Source organism: Stigmatopora nigra, chromosome 22 (genome assembly GCF_051989575.1).
Source record: "Stigmatopora nigra isolate UIUO_SnigA chromosome 22, RoL_Snig_1.1, whole genome shotgun sequence".
NCBI classification, from domain to species: Eukaryota; Metazoa; Chordata; class Actinopteri; order Syngnathiformes; family Syngnathidae; genus Stigmatopora; species Stigmatopora nigra.
In genome coordinates, this window is record NC_135529.1 from 9,028,730 (window position 1) to 9,047,690 (window position 18,961).

An 18,961-nucleotide genomic window follows, 5' to 3' on the forward strand; every position below is an offset into this window, starting at 1 on the left:
TGCGAAAACAAAGCACAGTTTGGCAAATAAACACCGACCAAGTGTCAGACAAAGCGCTTTCTCTCTTTCCTTTGGCAGCCATTACTGTTCAGTCCTGCTGTCGGAGAGCTTGTATTGCCTGAGGGGAAGTTCCCATTTGAGGGAGCATGTGGCAGAGAGGCTCTAAATCCCTTCTAATGAAGCAATATGTAAGAGGTTTAAGCCTCTGGCAATGTCAGCAAGGAAACACCACTCCCAGACGACAACAACAACAAAAAAAGGTACGCATGTGCATTTGCTTAGCTCTGTTTACATCTGCTTATATTTAAACTGGAAGATCGGATTTTATTGGGGAATGGGATTTACATGATTTAGATAGTGGAAAGAGAGAAGAGGACAAAAAAGTGGGTTCTTACCTTTGGGTGTGGTGGAAGAAAAGAGCTTTTCTGATCCTACATCAGACACCTGGAAGAATAAAACACAGTTTTAGTGGATTAGTTTAGTTAAATGAATCAGTTCTATACTCCGATAATTGGTGGGATTCGTCAAAATCTTGATTTTAAGGTTTATTCAGTTGCAAATTTAAGTGCTTAGTAAAAAAAAAAAACACTAAAGAACACCCCCTTTGCACCTGATGGTCCCTAACTTGGCTTTGGTCAGGCAACATTAGGTGGCACTGTTGAGCCACCTGAAAATGAAGCGTTACCTTATTCCTAAGGTCAGCTATGCTGCATCATCGTTGAAGTCAGGTGCTCAAAAATATTTCTACGTCAAGTCCAAGTCATTCAATATATATATTTTTTACTTTATATACTTAAATTAAATGCAACTGATCCTAAAATGTCAATCACAACATCCCAGACTCCATGGTAATACAAATCTCTTAGCAAAACTTCACATTACAGCAAAACCATTAACAGTTTTTCTCCATTTTAATGCAACCATTGATAAATAAGAAGTCCTCATGCATGAAATTAACTGATTCCCCCAAAGCCATTTCTTTGAAATACAAAAGTTTCCACACCTTCCCATGAAATACTTATGCAACCATACATCTTCACTTAGGTTTTGCACAGTTTTACAGGATTTGTTTTGTTTGAATTCACACCATATTTCCTCTCATCTGGGCTGCAGAAAAATAAAAACTTGCAAGAAGAGCATATGTTCCACTCAAAGGGTGCAAGTGCCATCAACTACAACGTTTGTATTTTACGTAGCACAAAGGGAACATATGTAGTAACAAATTAAAAGTGAATCAGAGTACGAGAGGGAGAGACAAAGAGAGAGAGAGAAAACAAATGATTTTGTAAACACAGATGGCTGTCCTTGGCATCCCTGTCAGTTTTCCACAAATGTTTTGAGGGTGTTCTCGTACGTCTCTCTTTTCCAACAACTCCCAATTTTTCCTACACTACCACTTGGTTTGCATTTCTTCACAATGCTCATCACTGTGTGCCTTTTGTCTGAATGCTAACCACAACAACCACCAAAATTAAGATGCGGAAAAGCAATTTTGCTCCGTTTTTTGTTCAACAGGAAATTCTAACAGAGAGCGATGACAACCCAGTTTGGAATTAAGTAGTTGCCATACTTAGTCATATCATAGAGCCGAAAATCTAGATCACAGCTGTCAAAGTGGCGGCACTGGGGCCAAATCTGGCCCGCAGCATCATTTTGTGCGGCCCGAGAAAGTAATTAAAATGAAGAGTATAGATTTATATTAAATTTCCTGATTTTCACCCTTTTACATCAATAATTGTAATTTTTTAAATCAATTTTTTCTGTGTTTTTAGTTCAAAAATCATTTTCTAAAATCTAAAAATATATTCAAAATAAGCTAAAATAAATATTGTTTTAAATCTATAAAAAACGGAATATTCAGGGCTTTTAATCCATTTATAACAAAAAAAAATCTAAATATTATATCTTAAATGGTCCGGCCCACATGAAACCAAGATAATGATTCATACTTCAATAAGAGCAAAGCAACACTATCTCTATGGCTATAAAAACACCTTCCATTGTCATTTTTGAAGATCATCTCCAAAATTGTCAACACTTGTTTCCCACTACATCCAAACACCACAAGGTAAGGTTATAGTTCCACATTTCCCACTTTACTTCTACCAGAAACAGTGTGCCAGGCTACAACACAAGCTCTTTATTATCTTTGGATGAGATTAAACGCCTCAGTACTAAACATTCACATTAAAACAACAACCACCTGAATCATTGCCCCACAGGACCCTGGCACAAAGTATATGGGTTCAGATTGGTTGAAAATGTGTCAAATGGACAAAGGATGTGGCTCAGGGAATGGCTAAGTGTGGCATGAGGTTGGGGCAAAACACAAGGGAGTACTGTAGTAGAATGGACAAGAACAGTTACAACAAGTGTTATGACTGCAGTGGCTATCTTGAGAGCACTGTAGACATGACAAATAACTGTGACTTACTGTCAATGAGCTTGCAGTTATGCTTTTTTAATTCTAAACATCATGACCAACCACTACTTTGGATGTACTACAATTCTTTGAACTTGCCCAGACAGCATGAGTCAGATGTCTAGTACCACACAATTACCAGGTCGCCTTACAAAACCATTTTTTTAAAATGTCAAAACAATATTCATTTTGGCCAGCTGTAGTTTTAGGAAAACTTTCTTGAATTTGCATGTCAAGTTGACATTTTTACCAAAACCGATAACTGCAGTATTTTGTGGTTGCGGTTAAAAAAAAAACAAAAAAAAAACGGTGCAACAAATTCTTCTCGTATTAAAACCCACAGTGGCAGATTTAGATTCTCGGAAAACGACAACCAGATTTTATATTTCGCAAACTTGCTAATAAATTTAAAAATACTACTAGGGGGTTGAGTATTGCCAAATTGCCAGGGAGCCAAAAGTCCTTGGAGTGGTCTGCGGGAAGCCTGACCTTTTGTAGGACGTCTACTATTTAGGCCTGGGGCTTCATAGGGATCTGGGGCCCCCCTCTTTTCTCTAGAGGGCCGTCAGGAGGCTTCAGCTTTCCTTCCCTATTCTATTCATTAGCTGTGCTTTATGATTCAGCTTCCTCTGAGCCACACAAGAGCTCCCTAAGGAAAGAGACTGCTGGAGAGAAGGGGGAAAAAAGGGGATGAAGCTAAGGGAAGGGGAGGAGAAAAAGCAAGAAGGAGGTCACAGGGCCCAGCCGGGGCCCAGCACTCAGCAGCTGTGAAAGCCTCCTGTTTCCTCAGCAGGCGTGAAAGGGATGGGGGGAGCGACACAGCAAGGAAAAAAGGGCCAGAAAACACAGCATCAGAGTGCTAACTCGTCAAAGTGCCACATGCTGAACTGTAATTCCCAGATTTAAGGATTGCCAAATTACACTGCTGCTTGTTTGTAAAAAAAAAATCTGCTAATTTCCGCGAACACCTCCTGATTTATCGATGACGTACAAGCTTTGGTAATTGCCAAGATGCAAAGGCTAAGTTTTAGTAGCAGCGAGTTTACAGCTGACAAAAGAAAGACCTCGATCAGTTCTAATGAACAATGTAGCAAGGTAATCAATTTGGACAATCTGACACATGCCTAATTGCTTTTTAGAAGTATTAAACCACTTCAATGTAGAATTCTTACACAGAGGGACGGCTGAGTGAGGAGATGAAGACATTGGAGGGAGGTTGGGATAATCACTTCAATGACCTTCAAGGCATGAATTTATGAAAGGCATTGATCAGTTAAGCCTGTGATTTCTCCAAGATGGGGAAGGTCAGCAATTACCCAAGATTCAATTAACCCCTTTTCCTGAAGAGTGCTGAGAGACTAATTTTTTTTCTCCCACCCACCAAGCTACACTTTGCATTATATTTTACAATACTTTTCAATTCCTACCGCATACTTTCCAGATGGGAAAAAAAATATCTCCAAAAAGAAAGATACCCTACAGCCACATTTTAGACAAAGGCAGACTAAATAAAAGCAAACATGTAGAGCTTGTACCCTCCCTTTCTAGTAAAGATACATACTTTTTTTTTACACACAAGCTGGTAGAGTTATTGCAACAGCTGTTGTGTAACAACAACAAAAAACCCTGTTCAAGGGATTTTTCCATGTGTGCTATGTCTACGGTTATCATGTTTACAATTAAGTTCATACACATTACTTTCGCTAAAAACACCATTGAAAATCATCCTTAACATCTATATCTGATGTCTACTAGTCTCTGTTTTCAATTTATTGATATACGAAAAGTACATAGAAGGTTAAAAACCAGCATGGCTTCATTTTCTATGTTCTTGTGGGCGTAGCTCAGTGCTTCAATGGACTATTTTATCAGCACCCACTCATAGTTCTCAACTACTATCACCCTTTAACCCCCAACATCCACTAATGCTTATTTGGCAATAAACGCCCCATTAGCCATGCAGAGTAAGCCTTACAGATCCCAGGCAGCAATGGAAGATACCAAATTAATTATCTCCCTTGCATTTGTTCTCTCCACCGTTCCAGAAAACGGAATGACCTCCCAAGAGGTTGTTTATTATAAACCAGATTTGCATTCCAAGAGAAGGAGAGTCAACTCGGTGTAGAGAATTCCATTACGGTTGCTGGCATGGTGGAGCAGGTGTGGGCCAGTAAGATGGCAACCCCCCCCAAGTGATTTGGATCGAATGTGCAGCATAAAGAACAAAAAGACAAGAAATCACCCACGCAATTGTCTCAAAGTGGAGCATCATTAAGATGATAATGAATTCCATAGTGATCATGGAGAATGGATTGGTTTACATCCGCATACAAACCTCTTTATACTTAGCAAAGGGTGGCATTTTTATAGCCACATTGTGCGCACAGTACCGCGGAATAGACAAATTGTGTTCGCTTTCGCCCTAGCAACAGGGAAATGAATGAAAGGAGCTTTGGGTGAAGTTTTGTGTAAAACATGGAACTTGCTTACGCCTCTTTCTCCTCCTAGGCTGTTGCTAGTGTTTATTAAATCCAACATTCAATTTTGTATAAAAGTTAGTGATCTATCCAGCAAATACCCAGGCCGGTCTAATCTTACTGTGCTGGATAGAGTGGGTCGCAAAACCAAAACTGCTGACCAGATTAAGCCGATGAGAAGAAATCGTGATCGGACGTTTGGTCACCGGTCTTTTGGCCGCCGGTAATTTTGGTCGCCGGTCTTTTGGTCGCCGGTCTTTTGGTCGCCGGTCTTTTGGTCGCCGGTCTTTTGGTCGCCGGTCTTTTGGTCGCCGGTCTTTTGGTCGCCGGTCTTTTGCTCGCCGGTCTTTTGGTCGCCGGTCTTTTGGTCGCCGGTCTTTTGGTCGCCGGTCTTTTGGTCGCCGGTCTTTTGGTCGCCGGTCAAATGTACTTAGATATTAATCATTAGTTAGATATTAAACAGTACTTCGATATTAAACAGTACTTAGATATTAAACTTTCTCATGAATATAATTTTGAGAGCTGGTTTCAACAGTAAACTCTCTGTCACCATTTGACTGGCGACCAAAAGACCGGCGACCAAACGACCGATCACCGAAAAAATGGACTAAATAGCACCAGGTCTATTCCACAAGAGAAGAAAACTGGGCATGCATGTGATGTAAAAAGGGAATATCCAATACACCACAATTATTTAGAAAAGCCCAACTAATTAAATCATAAATTTTTTATTCTATCACTAATAATGGCAATATGCCAGATAACGAAAAATATTTCACTAAAAAATTGCAATAAAACAAGTGTAGAACATGGAAGGCTTATCACATTTTCCATACATTTTAGTGTTTTTCGACCCATACAAGCTGAACCCTGCTCTCTGTTATTATCAAACATTGTAAGATTTTAAGACTAGCATGTTCCCACTGTCTTGTTAAGTGAACTTGATTATGTTCATAGCGGCAGAGCCAAAACAGCTGCGAAGGCTTCTCGTTAAGTGGCATAATGCAATGAGGCACAGACTAAATTGCGGCGATAAAAGCCGACAGGCAAATCATCTCTACCTTCCTCATCCATTTAAGTCAATTAATCTAACACCTGATCTAAGCTCTAAGGCCTAAAAGCATATGGTCTCTTGGACTTAGGTTTTTAGGGCAAGGGTGTGTGCTCAGCTGGAGACCAAAAAAATAAAAATACTACATTCACACTACAAGGGTTGAAACCTAATACGGATTTGATTGTTAATTCAGATTATTTTTGTGCAGATTCTCAAATAACAAAATGGAAAACTTCAGTAAAGTGACATGCCATAACTTCTTGCAAAATTGATTTTTAGTACCACACACAAATGTTGACTTTGACCATAAATCAATTGGCCGTTCTTCCTGGAAATGGCAAGTGTTAAAAGGCTATCTGAAAGCACACCTTACATATTTTTAGAAGTCGTCACATTGCTTGACATACAACCATTCATGTGGAATGTGTGTCTTTTAATTGTAAATATTTGGCCACATTGATAAGAACCACAAATAATCTAACTGTGGAATCAAGGAGCCGCCAGGCATTATTTGTGAACCATAAAACAAAAACAATAAACAGCAATGGCAAGCCAATCTTAGCATCAGATCAGATAGTACAGGGATAGGGAACATATGGCTTGGGAGCCGTATGTGGCTCTTTTGATGGGTGTATATGGCTCTCCGCAAAACTATGTGGTAAAAATGCACCAATGGGAGCGTCATGCTGGCACTGTGGCGCTCTAACACCTTTTTTCAATCATAATTTTCTTCCCTAGACTCTTCTGCAAGCATTATCTCATTGACACCCATTAATTAGAGACAGTAAAATAATATTCTCAAAAGAATTCACTTTTTTTCTACTTTCAAAGTGGTGAAATGAATAATAAATGCTCACATTTTCATGAATTTTTACTTTTAAATTCTCAGTATAACTCTCAAGGAATAATGTTTTGAAAATATAAATTGTTTATGGCTCTCTTCGTCCAAAAAGGTTTTACCGACCCCTGAGATAGTAGATAGTCCATAAATAGTTACTGATTGCCTGGTAAACAGCAACAAAACCAATTTTTTTGGCGTGATAACCATATCAAACTCAAAATAACATGGGTCACACTGTGTCTATAATTTTCTCGCTGCTGTCAAAGTGCTTGACAGGCAGCAAACAAGCATTTCAGATTGTTATTGTCTGAGAAACAGGATGACAAAACAGGGGGGGATGATTTCAAAACCAGGTTTCTTTAGTACACTCGCATTGGAACATTGTTTTTACTCTGGAGGAGATCATATTTCCAGTCGGAAGCCGATTCACAGTATCACCACCATATAACAGAAAGAAAGAGAGATACAAATCATTCCCAACTCGTGCACTGTGACATAATGGCCCTGCGGATTGCTGCAGGCAAGCTTGGTAGGTAACCACCCCTCACTGCAACTTGTTAAGAGAAAGGTGTCTTTAAACAGTGCTCAATAGAAACACTAAACTCTCTCTCTTTCTCTCCCACTCTATGTGAACAATGTCTAGGTGAATCATAGACCACCTTAGGCGATGTTAGCTACAAATTTCTTTTCTTCTTCTTCTTTTTTTTTTAAGTTCACACTGTGCTTTTAACTTGAATGAATTTGCCATGAGGGCAAAGAAAACAAACTCAGCGGGATGTTAAATAATGCAGAGATAAAAAAGCGGTGACCCTTTCTTTTACCTCAACCCACACACAGTGAAATTGCCTACAGAATATCACAGTACACATAGAAAGAAAAAAAGATAATGTTATATGTATTTAATGTTGTCTATTCTGGATAGCTTTTATGGTTAGTAAATAGGAGGAAGCAGATCCTTTTGTGTCATTCAGTTTAATTTATTGTTAAAAAAAATACTATTAAAATGATACAAGGAGGATCATTTAACGTTTTAGACTAAGTGTATACGGGGTTGTGGGCCATATCATAGTTATGGCTTCTCTTGAAAGGCTATTATTTCTGCCAAATATCTCAATTAAATGATAAATTGACAACTAGTTGAATATAAAGAGAATCGACTATTTGGATCATTATTCATTTGTTTTGAGAGACGTTGCCTAAGAAAATGTCTGAATCTCGGTTTTTGAGTCTTTTAAGAGCCAATATTCTCAAATATCTTCATTATTATTTACATTTTTAATAAATAAAGGGGAAAAGTAGTTTTAATTATATAAAAGAATCGCCTATTTTGATTAATTATTCATTTTTTTAGAGACATTGTTGCCTAAGAAAATGTCTGAATCTCGGTTTTTGAGTCTTTTAAGAGCCAATATTGTCAAGTATCTTCATTATTATTTAAATTTTTAATATATAAAGGGTAAAAGTGGGTTTTTGTAGAAAAAGTAGATTTAATTATAGAAAAGAATCGCCTATTTTGATTCATTATTCATTTGTTTTTAGAGACGTTGTTGCCTAAGAAAATGTCTGAATCTCGTTTCTTGAGCTTCTTAATAATATTAATAATAATAATAAGATAATAATTAACAGTGAATATTCTCATCATATCTTTATTATTAATATTATTATTTCCATTTTTAGTAAATAAAGGGGGAAAATATATATTTTTGTAGAAAAAGTAAGTTAAATTTAATACATTTTAAATTCACATTTTTATTTGGTTTGAATTAAACAAAAAAAATCTTATTGTTATAATTTTTAAAACATCGGTTTCGGGTCAATGAAAGATGGAGGCTACAGAAGATTAAGTTACCAAAAATGGCCTTTAAATTTAGAAAATATGAAATCGATATACATGATTTACTATGGTGATACACACAAAGGCGGGCCAGATATGGCCCCGGGGGGCACTGAGTTTTACACATAGGTCTTAACCACTTCTTATCCCAGCACACAAACCCATCTGATCTTTCTACTTGACTCATGAGGGACGTTCCGGTTCACCATTGCAGTTGAGGAGTGTAAAGCCGTTGATGCTACTTTCGAATCATCATCTCTCTTTAACCACAAGAGCAGCTGGAATGAATCTATGTGGATTTAGGAATTCTCCTACTCATATGTCAGCTGCAAGCATTAATGTCTGCCAGGCATGAGGATCAATACAGCCACTTGTCCTGTAGTGGAATGAAGGGGAGGGCACAGAGTGCAAGTGGGGGGAATGGAAAACTGGAAATGGGGCAGGATAAGATTGGCATCCAAAGCCAAATGTCCCCTTCATTTAACACCAACTGACCTCTTACAAAGGCACAGCATACAACCTACTAGTACAAACAAACAGGCTATGCGCTATATAAAGGAGTCTCAGACCTCCAAAGCGTCCAGTCATGTTTGAAAGGGGATGTGGCACGTTAAGTGGAATTTACTTTTCAGGCAGACATCAGGCTTCAGGTTTCTACTGAGTGAAATTCTAGCTGTTCCCTGCAGGGTTGAACAAGACTTCCATTGCAAAGCTAGTTAACTCTAGAAATACCTTTGCTGCTCACTTGACTTTCAAAAAGTGGAATAGCGGTTGTTGGGAATGTTTATTTCTACCTGAAACTATTGAATAGAATTCCTTTCGGCTTCGAGAATTTAGTGACGGAACTGGTAGAGTCCAAGTCGTCAAGGACGGTTGCTGTGAAGGAAGTTTTTGTCTCTGTTAACTGAGTGCCTTTTGACTACATTCTTTGAGGTTACCCAAAACCCAAAATGAACTCTAATTAAAGTACACCAAGTACTTCATCTAGAAATGTATTCTCAATCCATCAGTTTTACCCATGCAAGGAATTGGAATGGACAAACTGTATTTAAATAAGTCGAGTCTGTAATCAATGACATGCTTGACTATGAAGAGACATTCAAATTTGAGGTTAGATTTTGTTTTTAACAAAAATTTCTTGACTTTTCATGAATTTCCACACAAGATACTACTATGACTTTTACATATATTCGGTCAATATTGTGTAGAACCAAGTAAAGGCACGTTAAGGACACATTTGCAATCAAGACAGTGAGAACAAAGGAATGTTGTTAGCCTTGACAAATGTGTGTGAAGCATCAATTGCTCATTATATTTACATTAAAATATAATGAAGTAAGTGAATGCAACTTTGTCGTACACATAAAACTGTAAATTATGCAAGTTAAAGGAATAAAACAAGTCAGGGATATTCCCTAGAGCAATAATACACTTTTCTATGGCTTGTTCATGTTGGCAAGAATGAATATCTTAGCACTTGCTAAAAGCTTTGTTATTCTTTGGAGTATGCGTAAAAAAAGGACACAAAATGAGCAAAAATAACGTCAAAGTATGGAGTTAATTTCAGTTCTGGTTGGTGAGTTCAAGTAAAGTTACCATAGTGTATATACATAATGCATGGTATGGATTTTCACCCCTTATATAATAGACAATGAGAGCCTAGATAACGAGTTAGTGCAAAAAGTCATCAAATAGGGGAAAAAAAATACACTATTATTAAAACAACTTAAAAAATAATGTCACATGCTCTAGTTTTAGTATCTTTGAGCCAATGAGGTGTGTTATAATTAACTTTATTGATAATAAATGGTATGTCAACCTCCGATTTAACTCTAATGTCTGCCCATGGACGAATAGTCACCATATCTCAGGTAGTTCCTGTCTATATTTGAATAGGAGTTATGCAAACATTCCAAGTCTAGGCAACATCTTGTGTGCTCAAGTAGTCTTTTCTCATATTTAAGAGAATCCTTGGATCAGTAGTCGGTTTTATGCGCCAGAGCCTTTGTACGGCATGTGACTCATTCAAAACCCAAAGAAGTATGTTTGCATTTCATGTCAGTCAGTGATAAAGAAGCATGAAGGAAGTCTATGAAAACACACATGAAAAAATTGACCGTTCCACCCAAAAAGGACCAAATAAACCCACATTTCCACCGGAAAATTACATTTCTTATTGTACGTCTTGCGTCAAAGAGAAAATCTTGCATTCACAAAATTACAAGGTTGATAGAATGATGAAGTAGGGGTTAACTCAAATGATACCTTATTCAAAATAATGTTTCAAAAACAGAACCTTAAAACTGCCATCTTCCTTCACGGTTTCAGCTATAAATGCTTTATGTACATGCTTGGGTACATCGCACCACGGACTGCTCCGCTGAGATGGTGAACCTGTGTGGCATCCCACCGCAAACCATCCACATGTATGTAACTGGAAACGGCATGTGCTTTCCTCTAGTCCTAAAATGTCCTCAAGTATTCAGCTCTCTGCTCATGTTGTCAACTATGATGACAGAAGTCTGGCATAAAAACGGTGTCAGGGCACATAGACTTTTGGTACGATGCAGGTAGTCTCATACCATGGATTAATTTCTACATATATACACTTCCAATGACTTAACCAGGCATTGCAATGAAGCCATGGAAACGTACACAAGTACACAGTGCACAACTGGGTGTCTAGAAGTCAATTTATAATGACTCTATATTTGGCTGAAATAATTGAAAATGCAATGAATCAAAACAATCTACATCATTCAATTCAATATCCTGTCTGAACAATTGCTTTCCCAATCCCCATTTACGCCACTTTACTACTAATATGTAGCCTAACTGAAACAGTAATGCTATGCATACCAGTTGGGTGCTCGGACGTTTGGTCGCCAGTCTTTTGGTCGCCGGTATTTTGGTCATCGGTCAAATGGTGACAGAGAGTTTACTGTTAAAACCAGCTCTAAAAAATTATATTCAAGAGGGAGAGTTTAATATCTAAGAGAGAGTTTAATATCTAAGAGAGAGAGTTTAATATCTAAGTACTGTTTAATATCTAAGTACTGTTTAATATCTAAGTACTGTTTAATATTGAAGTACTGTTTAATATCTAAGTACTGTTTAATATCCAAGTACTGTTTAATATCTAAGTACAGTTTAATATCTAAGTACTGTTTAATATCTAAGTACTGTTTAATATCCAAGTACTGTTTAATATCCAAGTACTGTTTAATATCTAAGTACTGTTTAATATCTAAGTACTGTTTAATATCAACAATGTATATTCAAAGTACATTTGACCGGCAACCATAAAGACTGGCGACCAAATGTCCGGTCACGACCAGTAGTAGCAAAAACTGCTTAAAATGTTTCAGTTAAAACCAAGCCTGAAGATGACATATTCCGCAAGAATGGGGGAAGCAGGGGAAAAAAACAAAAGGAATTCCTTTAAAATGCCCTTCTAAGCATAAGTGACAAGTCACATGGTACTCAAGGACAGAGAGATTAAAGCCATGGCATTTTCTGAACTATGTTTTCAAGCAATAAAGCCATGTGAGAAAGGAATGTGTCTACCTTGTGCCATAGTCAAGAGTGACAGCAGCCCAATTATATTTCCCTAGCTACTAGTAATTTCCAGCCTCGACTCAAGGAGGAAGGCATCTGCCATCTCTCCTTATTTTACCTCTAATCATACTCTCGATGACACCCCGATGTAGACTTGTTCCATTTCTCTGGAATACATTATAGCGCTATATACATATCCGTTTGCGATAGCAATACCGCAGCTAGAATTATTCGCGTTATCACCATATCACCTACATTTCCCAGTCCGCTCAACAAATTTCTGTTGATGATGGCAGACCAGCTCCCGAACATGATTGGAGACAAAAATATGTCTTCTCAAAGTCAGCACATTCTGTAATAGCAGAAATTTAACAAGTCCCTTGGACTCTCTATCCATTGATAGAGCAAGACACAAACCTGCAGACCTGGAACCGGCACTTTATAAGTCAAGAGAGGCAAACAAGTCTTGAACCCATGAAATCTTAGAAACAACCCAGCCCAATAAATGTAACTTTTCATGGCGAACACAGATCAATGACAAAAACATTGAGCTAAAACCCTATCTTTCTAATGAGCAATGTTAAGAACAGGGCAAATAATCATAGTTCGTGAGAGAAACCAGAAGAAACGAATCCCTTATTTACACTTCAAACTCTAGCATACTTTTAAAAATGTACAACATATTACGCACCACGAAAATTATATAGTTCTTAGATATGGACAAAGCAAACTGTGTTCGTTAACCGGAGAGTTCTCTTTGAATCAACTTGATAGTCGGATAGCACTTGCAGAGTCTCTCTTGACTCGCCGCTGTTGCCACAGTGCTAAATTGCACAGCTGTTCGACAATCTGTGGCGGTGTTAATTACCCAAATGTGAGCAGCAGCTCTTGAGTTCCTCACTAACGAAGGGGACTGCTTTCCAGCGAGAGTGCCGTATGTTTGGTATGTAGACCCATTTCCACCTAATGCTCCCCAGGCATCACACAGACCATCACACACACATCCACATACTGAAAAAGATGCATCTAATTAAAGCCCCTGACTCAAATCTGCTTACTAAGGGAGAAAATAACGATGGAGCTGGATTAAAAGACGATGAAGGAGGTCGGGGTGGGATGGAGGGTTTTTAAAACGCCACACTTGGAAGGGAATACGAAACCTCTCAATCGTGAGATCTCAGTACGGCTGGAAAGAAGTACCGTATTTTCACGACTATAAGGCGCACTTAAAAGTCTTACATTTTCTCCAAAATAGACAGTACGCCTTATAATCCAGTGTGCCTTATATATGGGAAAAAATAAAATGTGCCATTCATTGAGGGTGCGCCTTAAATATGGAAAATACGGTATTTAGCTTCTACAGTCAAGTTTGAAATAGAATAAGGCTGGAAAACAACAAAATATGTACTGACACTGACAAATGCAAAACAATATATTGAATAAACAATAGTACTTCGACCAATAGTGGCCTCCACCCAGAATAAAAAACAAAAAAATCCAAAAAAAAGTACTGTATTTTCACGACTATAAACCGCACTTAAGTCTTAGATTTTTCTCCAAAATAGACAGGGCGCCTTATAATCCAGTGCGCCTTATATAAGGAAAAAATTAAAATGCACCATTCATTGAGGGTGTGCCTTATAATTCAGTGCGCCTTCTATATGGGCAAAAAGTCATTCATTGAGGGTGTGCCTTATAATGCAGTGCGCCTTATAGTCGTGAAAATACGGTACTCATTGTGAGACAGTGGCTTTTTTTGTCAATGTGATCTTTTTTTAGGACTGCTAAATCCTCCAGGCATTGAAAAACAAGCGATGGTTTCTAGTTCCTTCACTGTCTGGACCGGTAGTGTACGTCAGTTTTCCACTATTGCTGGATTGGATTCCATCGTAAAGCAATTCAAGCTAAATTGAAAACAAAGCGTGGTGTGCTTAATGATTTGCAGCAGCTCCCAATAAGAGTGCCTTTTATCCCTGTAACAGTACAACATAACGGCTATGAAGCCTCTCCAGTGAGACACAGTAAACTGTTAATGCACTCCATTACACAGTACATCACCCCACTTCTTGCATGCAATGCTGAAAACAAAGATGTTAAGAACTCCCCTCATGAATCATACTTGATGGCTAAAAGCCTCGTTGCTGTGAACCACCCACCTCCGGTTATACGTGAACAACATAGCCTGAAGTAGCTCTGGGAGATTATATAATGAATGCACGAAGCTAAGGTGTCACTGGAGCTCGTACATTGCACAAAGCGATGGGGCAATTAGGCCCACACGACAACTCGGGATGGCGTGATGAAGGACTCCTGGGCTTGTCTTCTCCGCCTCTGTTCCTCTATCATTAAGGTTTGAGCAGCCACATCTGGCTAATGGCACGTCTGGGGTTCCTGCTCAAACACTGTGCCACGCCGCGCACATTTAATTACGCCTCGTAAAGGTAACAAAAGACATGGACTACTCCCGGGCTAGCCCAGGCGCTAAGCTATGTCTGCAAATCCTGAGGTAAGACGGTATGGAGACAAAGGGAGGAGGAACTGGACAGATGCCAGCTTTAAAGGTTGACCTAAGCGAGTAGCTTCAAAAGAGGCCAAATTTACTCAAGGGTCTCCGCCTTGTCCTTGAGATTGGGTCCAATGAGCAAGGGGTTAGCTCTGTACCACAGAATCAAAGGATTTCTATTCATCGTCTCTTATTTCATGAATAGCGTCAACCCACACGACTGTTCGTGGTCAACTGTTTGAAGTGAAGAGGGATTTCGAGGTTAAAGCTATGTCGCCAAAACAAGAATAACAACAACAACAACAAAGGAGAACGATTGTTAAGTTGCCAGGCGGTCCGACTTGCTTCACTTCCTCCGAGCCTCAAAGCAACTATTGCAAACCTCATCAGACTCAGCTTGAGAGGATGAGATACACATTTACGCATCGAGGGTTCTAACCTTCGTAAAAACATCAGTTGCAACCTGGAGGTATTCGAAAAAGACCTCAGATGGTTGACATTTTGTGCCGAGAGAAAATTAAGAAAAAATATAAGAGCCTCGGGTTTCTATGGGAGCAGATGCACACAGGTTTACAAAATGTACGAATACAAAGAGCTATAGCTTATTGTCACAGTATGGCCTATTGTTTAGCAGTTTGGGTAGAAAAAAACACCCGGTTAGTTCCTTTTGGGCCACTGTGTAAATCCTCTACTACACATAATAACACACCAAGTTCGAAAGAACTGTCATAACAACACAAAAAGTGGTAGGAACAAAAAAAAAAGCATGTTGTTTTTCCAACACCTCCATTTCCCTTTACAGCTGCTTGCCTAGAGCATCTCTCTACGTTATTTATAACCTTAAATGTTAAAAACAGAGATGTCTCTGCAGTTTGCATTAAAAAGAAAGCCTGCCAAATGTTTCCTTCTCTCTACTTTGGGTGTAGAGGGAGAGTTTTATGGCAAGTCCCTTGTCAGGGACTAAGATGTAGATCCAAGAGCCACAGGGACAAACATAAATTCTCCATCTCCCGCTGTGGACCACAAAGTGGAGGAGCTCAGGGAGTGTCCTTGAAGTATCACATCACTTGCTTGGTGTCATCTGTTATCTAGTAATGACGTGTCCTCTGAAGAATTCGCATCCCTAGTGGCTCATAAAAGTCTTCTGAATGACAAAAAGAATGGCTTCCCTGTCAGATGACTATGTTAAAAAACAAAACATAGAATATAATGGTTCCTTCAAACGGTTTTAACCAGAATTTGAATGGAAAGTGACCATTGAATAAGCAAATTTTGTCCAAAATTTCTCTTTAAGGAAGTCAGTATGATAAAAAAATATGAATGATGTTCCAGTAGTCCAACATTGGCCTTAAAAATGACTCCAAAATGTTGTTTTTTGAGTCTACAAGCATAACCTTCTCTTCCATAATTCTTGAAGCCTCTCTCACAAGGCAGCTTAAGTCTTGGTGTGTAAGCCAATTTGGTTAAGCTCCATATTTTAAACAAGTCCAGTTAGGATTTACAATATATTTGTGTTGTCACAACCTGAGGGTAGTTTTAACACCACATTTATCAAGATTTGTAATGAAATATATTTTATTTTTAATCCTAATAGCACCCAATGACAGTCTTTCTTTGTACCTCACGTCTACCAACACCCCCCATTTCTACCGTTATCTGACTTTTAGATGGCACAAGGTATTAGTCTCATGATGCTGGGTTTGTCATGTCTTCCCCAGCTGTGATCTGCCCCAACTCCATGCTTACAAATAGCTGGAGGATTTTTTTTCACCCTCTTATCACATTTGCCAAGCAGGCCTGTTTCTTATCAGCTTTCCGCTCGAGATAAATGGGTTTTTGAAGACGGGAATAAGAGAGGTTTTCGCAAACTAATTCCAGAGTCCCATCTGCAAAAGATTACAGATAGGTAGCTGGGAGGCAGTGAAATATACATATTTTAATATTTAAGCAGTTTGGGGGGGTATCACGTTAACGACTGATAGGTATAGAAGGGTAATTTACTTTACATGCTTAAGATGTTGTAGACTTAAAATGTCGTAATATGACGGGATAATTGACTGAGAACATAATTTGGGGATGTTGTTTGTGATCTAATCAGTAAAAATGGTAGTTTTTACACATTTTGATGATAGAAAAATGATATTTACATCTATGTGCAACACTATAATGATGATAGAAAAATGACAACTACATATAAGTGTAACATTATAAGAGTTTTTTTGTAGTTTTATGGAATATAATTTAAGACTACATTAAAACACGCAATTCCAATTTTTATAGCGATAAGAAAACATTTCTATTTCATTTTTTGAGGGTAAAAAATAGTTTGGGAGTTTAAAACAAGCTATTTTGTCAATACAACTAAACAAAACATCACATAATATAAACTATTCACTAACTGTTATGATAAAAACCATAAAAAAGAAAGGTGTATTTATTTTTAGACCATTTTATCTGACCTTAATAATCACAACTATTAACCTTAACCTCTACTAATAAGTCCAACTTTGTCAGAAGGAATAAAAATAAGTCAAAAAATAAAACCACGGCGGATTAAAAACAACAGATACGAGTCTCAATGGACATATTACAATAATACCCTTAGTATAAAAAAAGTAGGACATAGCCTAAAACTGCAATTAGGACATGAAAAAGAGCTCTGTGGGATTAGAATGGCAATGTTTTGCTACTTAAAAAACAAATAACACAATGTTTTTTTAACTTGGATTTCTTGGTAAATATAATATAATAAATAGAATGTTATATGCTATATTGTATTATAAACTAGCTGATTGGATCTCCCTTTGAAGGCAAAGATTTTAAATAGTTATAAATAGAAATAACCTATTTACTACACAATAGTCATTTATATCGCGATTATAAATGCAACAATACGATAATCGGCTCCATATGACTTAACTGCCAGTCTCGGAAAAATACGCACCTTATGACGCAAATGTTCTATTGTAACTTCTTTTCACGCCAAGACAAAAAAAGAACACATGTATGAATTATAATCCATTCCAAAAGCAAAAACGAGTTTGAGCGATGACGATCCGCACCTTTTTTTTCTCGACTCGAGCGCGATGTTTACAAAAATCGGGGTAAAATATGGAACAATCGCCACTCTGTTTCCTTAAAAAAGAAACCTTATGATACATTTCGGACAGAAACACATTTTGTGTGGTTTTAAGACGTTACAATGTTTTAAAATTTTAAAAAATTGACGATTATGAAACCTTACCCGGTTCAGTGCGCGTTGAAAGTGGTCGTGAAGGAGGGTATCCAAACCACCCCGACGGCATCGAAAAAGAACGCACAGTCATGAAGAGATTCAAGCAAACAGCGAAGAATTAATCCAATTATTAGGAGGAAAAAAAACAAAAAAATCTAATGACTTATAAAAGGTATGACGATTCAAAAGCGATCAGCCGAATGAAGTCGTTTCAAATCTTTCGGACACAAACAGACGTCCATAAAATCGTCTAAAAAAACGACGATCCCATCATTTTTACTTGATAAAAGTTCACAAAAAGCAATATCTGCCACAAAACGGAGAAATTATGTTTTTTTTTTTTTGTTCTCAACCTCAAAATCTCCCGTTCGGGACTATCCAGTCTGGAGGCAAACACGCCGATGACAGATCGTCCGCAAATAGACTCCCCAATTCGGCTTCAGTCAGACAATATAACACAATGTACATCCAATGGCAGAATAAATGCCTTCATGTCCACATCTTGGGTGCCACTGGACCGGTATCCATAAGGTCCAGGGTCCATGGATCATAGCAGAAGTCCTGAGAAAAACGCAAAACGATCGTACTTGCGCTCAACGCGAAGAAAGACTGACTGGCGAGACGAGACTGGGCTTCGCGTCATCACCGGGTGAGCACACGCAAGAAGGGGGAGAGAAAGAGCGTGTGTGTGTGTGTGTGTGTTTGTGCGCATGCGCGTGCGTCTGTGGGTGTGCGTGTGTTAGTGTGTGCGTGTGTGGAAAACTGACAGCAAAAGGCCAAAGCAATCAATGCCCGATCGCTTGATTTAAAAAAACACAAAAGAGGAATGTTTTGTGCAGTCTAAATCTCATTTTATGAACTACTTTATCCTCACTAGGGTCGCAGGGAGTGCTGGAGCCTATCACATCTGACGTTGGGTCAAAGGCGGGGGTAACGCTGAATTGGTGGGCAGCCAATCATAGGGCACGAGGAGATAAATGAAACGATTGATGCTCAAACTCGTACTTAGGGGCAGTTTAGAGGGTCGAATCAGCCTG

General features: G+C 38.4%; 1 protein-coding gene across 4 annotated transcripts in view; it reads right to left on the reverse strand.

The window, feature by feature from the left end:
• The window catches only part of LOC144215511 (autism susceptibility gene 2 protein homolog), a 201,059-nt gene that overhangs the window by 31,939 nt on the left and 150,159 nt on the right, over window positions 1–18,961 (reverse strand). For all 4 annotated transcript variants that reach the window (XM_077744492.1, XM_077744493.1, XM_077744490.1 and 1 more), the window contains exon 6: window positions 396–444. In XM_077744492.1, coding sequence (XP_077600618.1) covers window positions 396–444 — 49 coding nt within the window. The remainder of the gene's footprint in view (window positions 1–395; window positions 445–18,961) is intronic.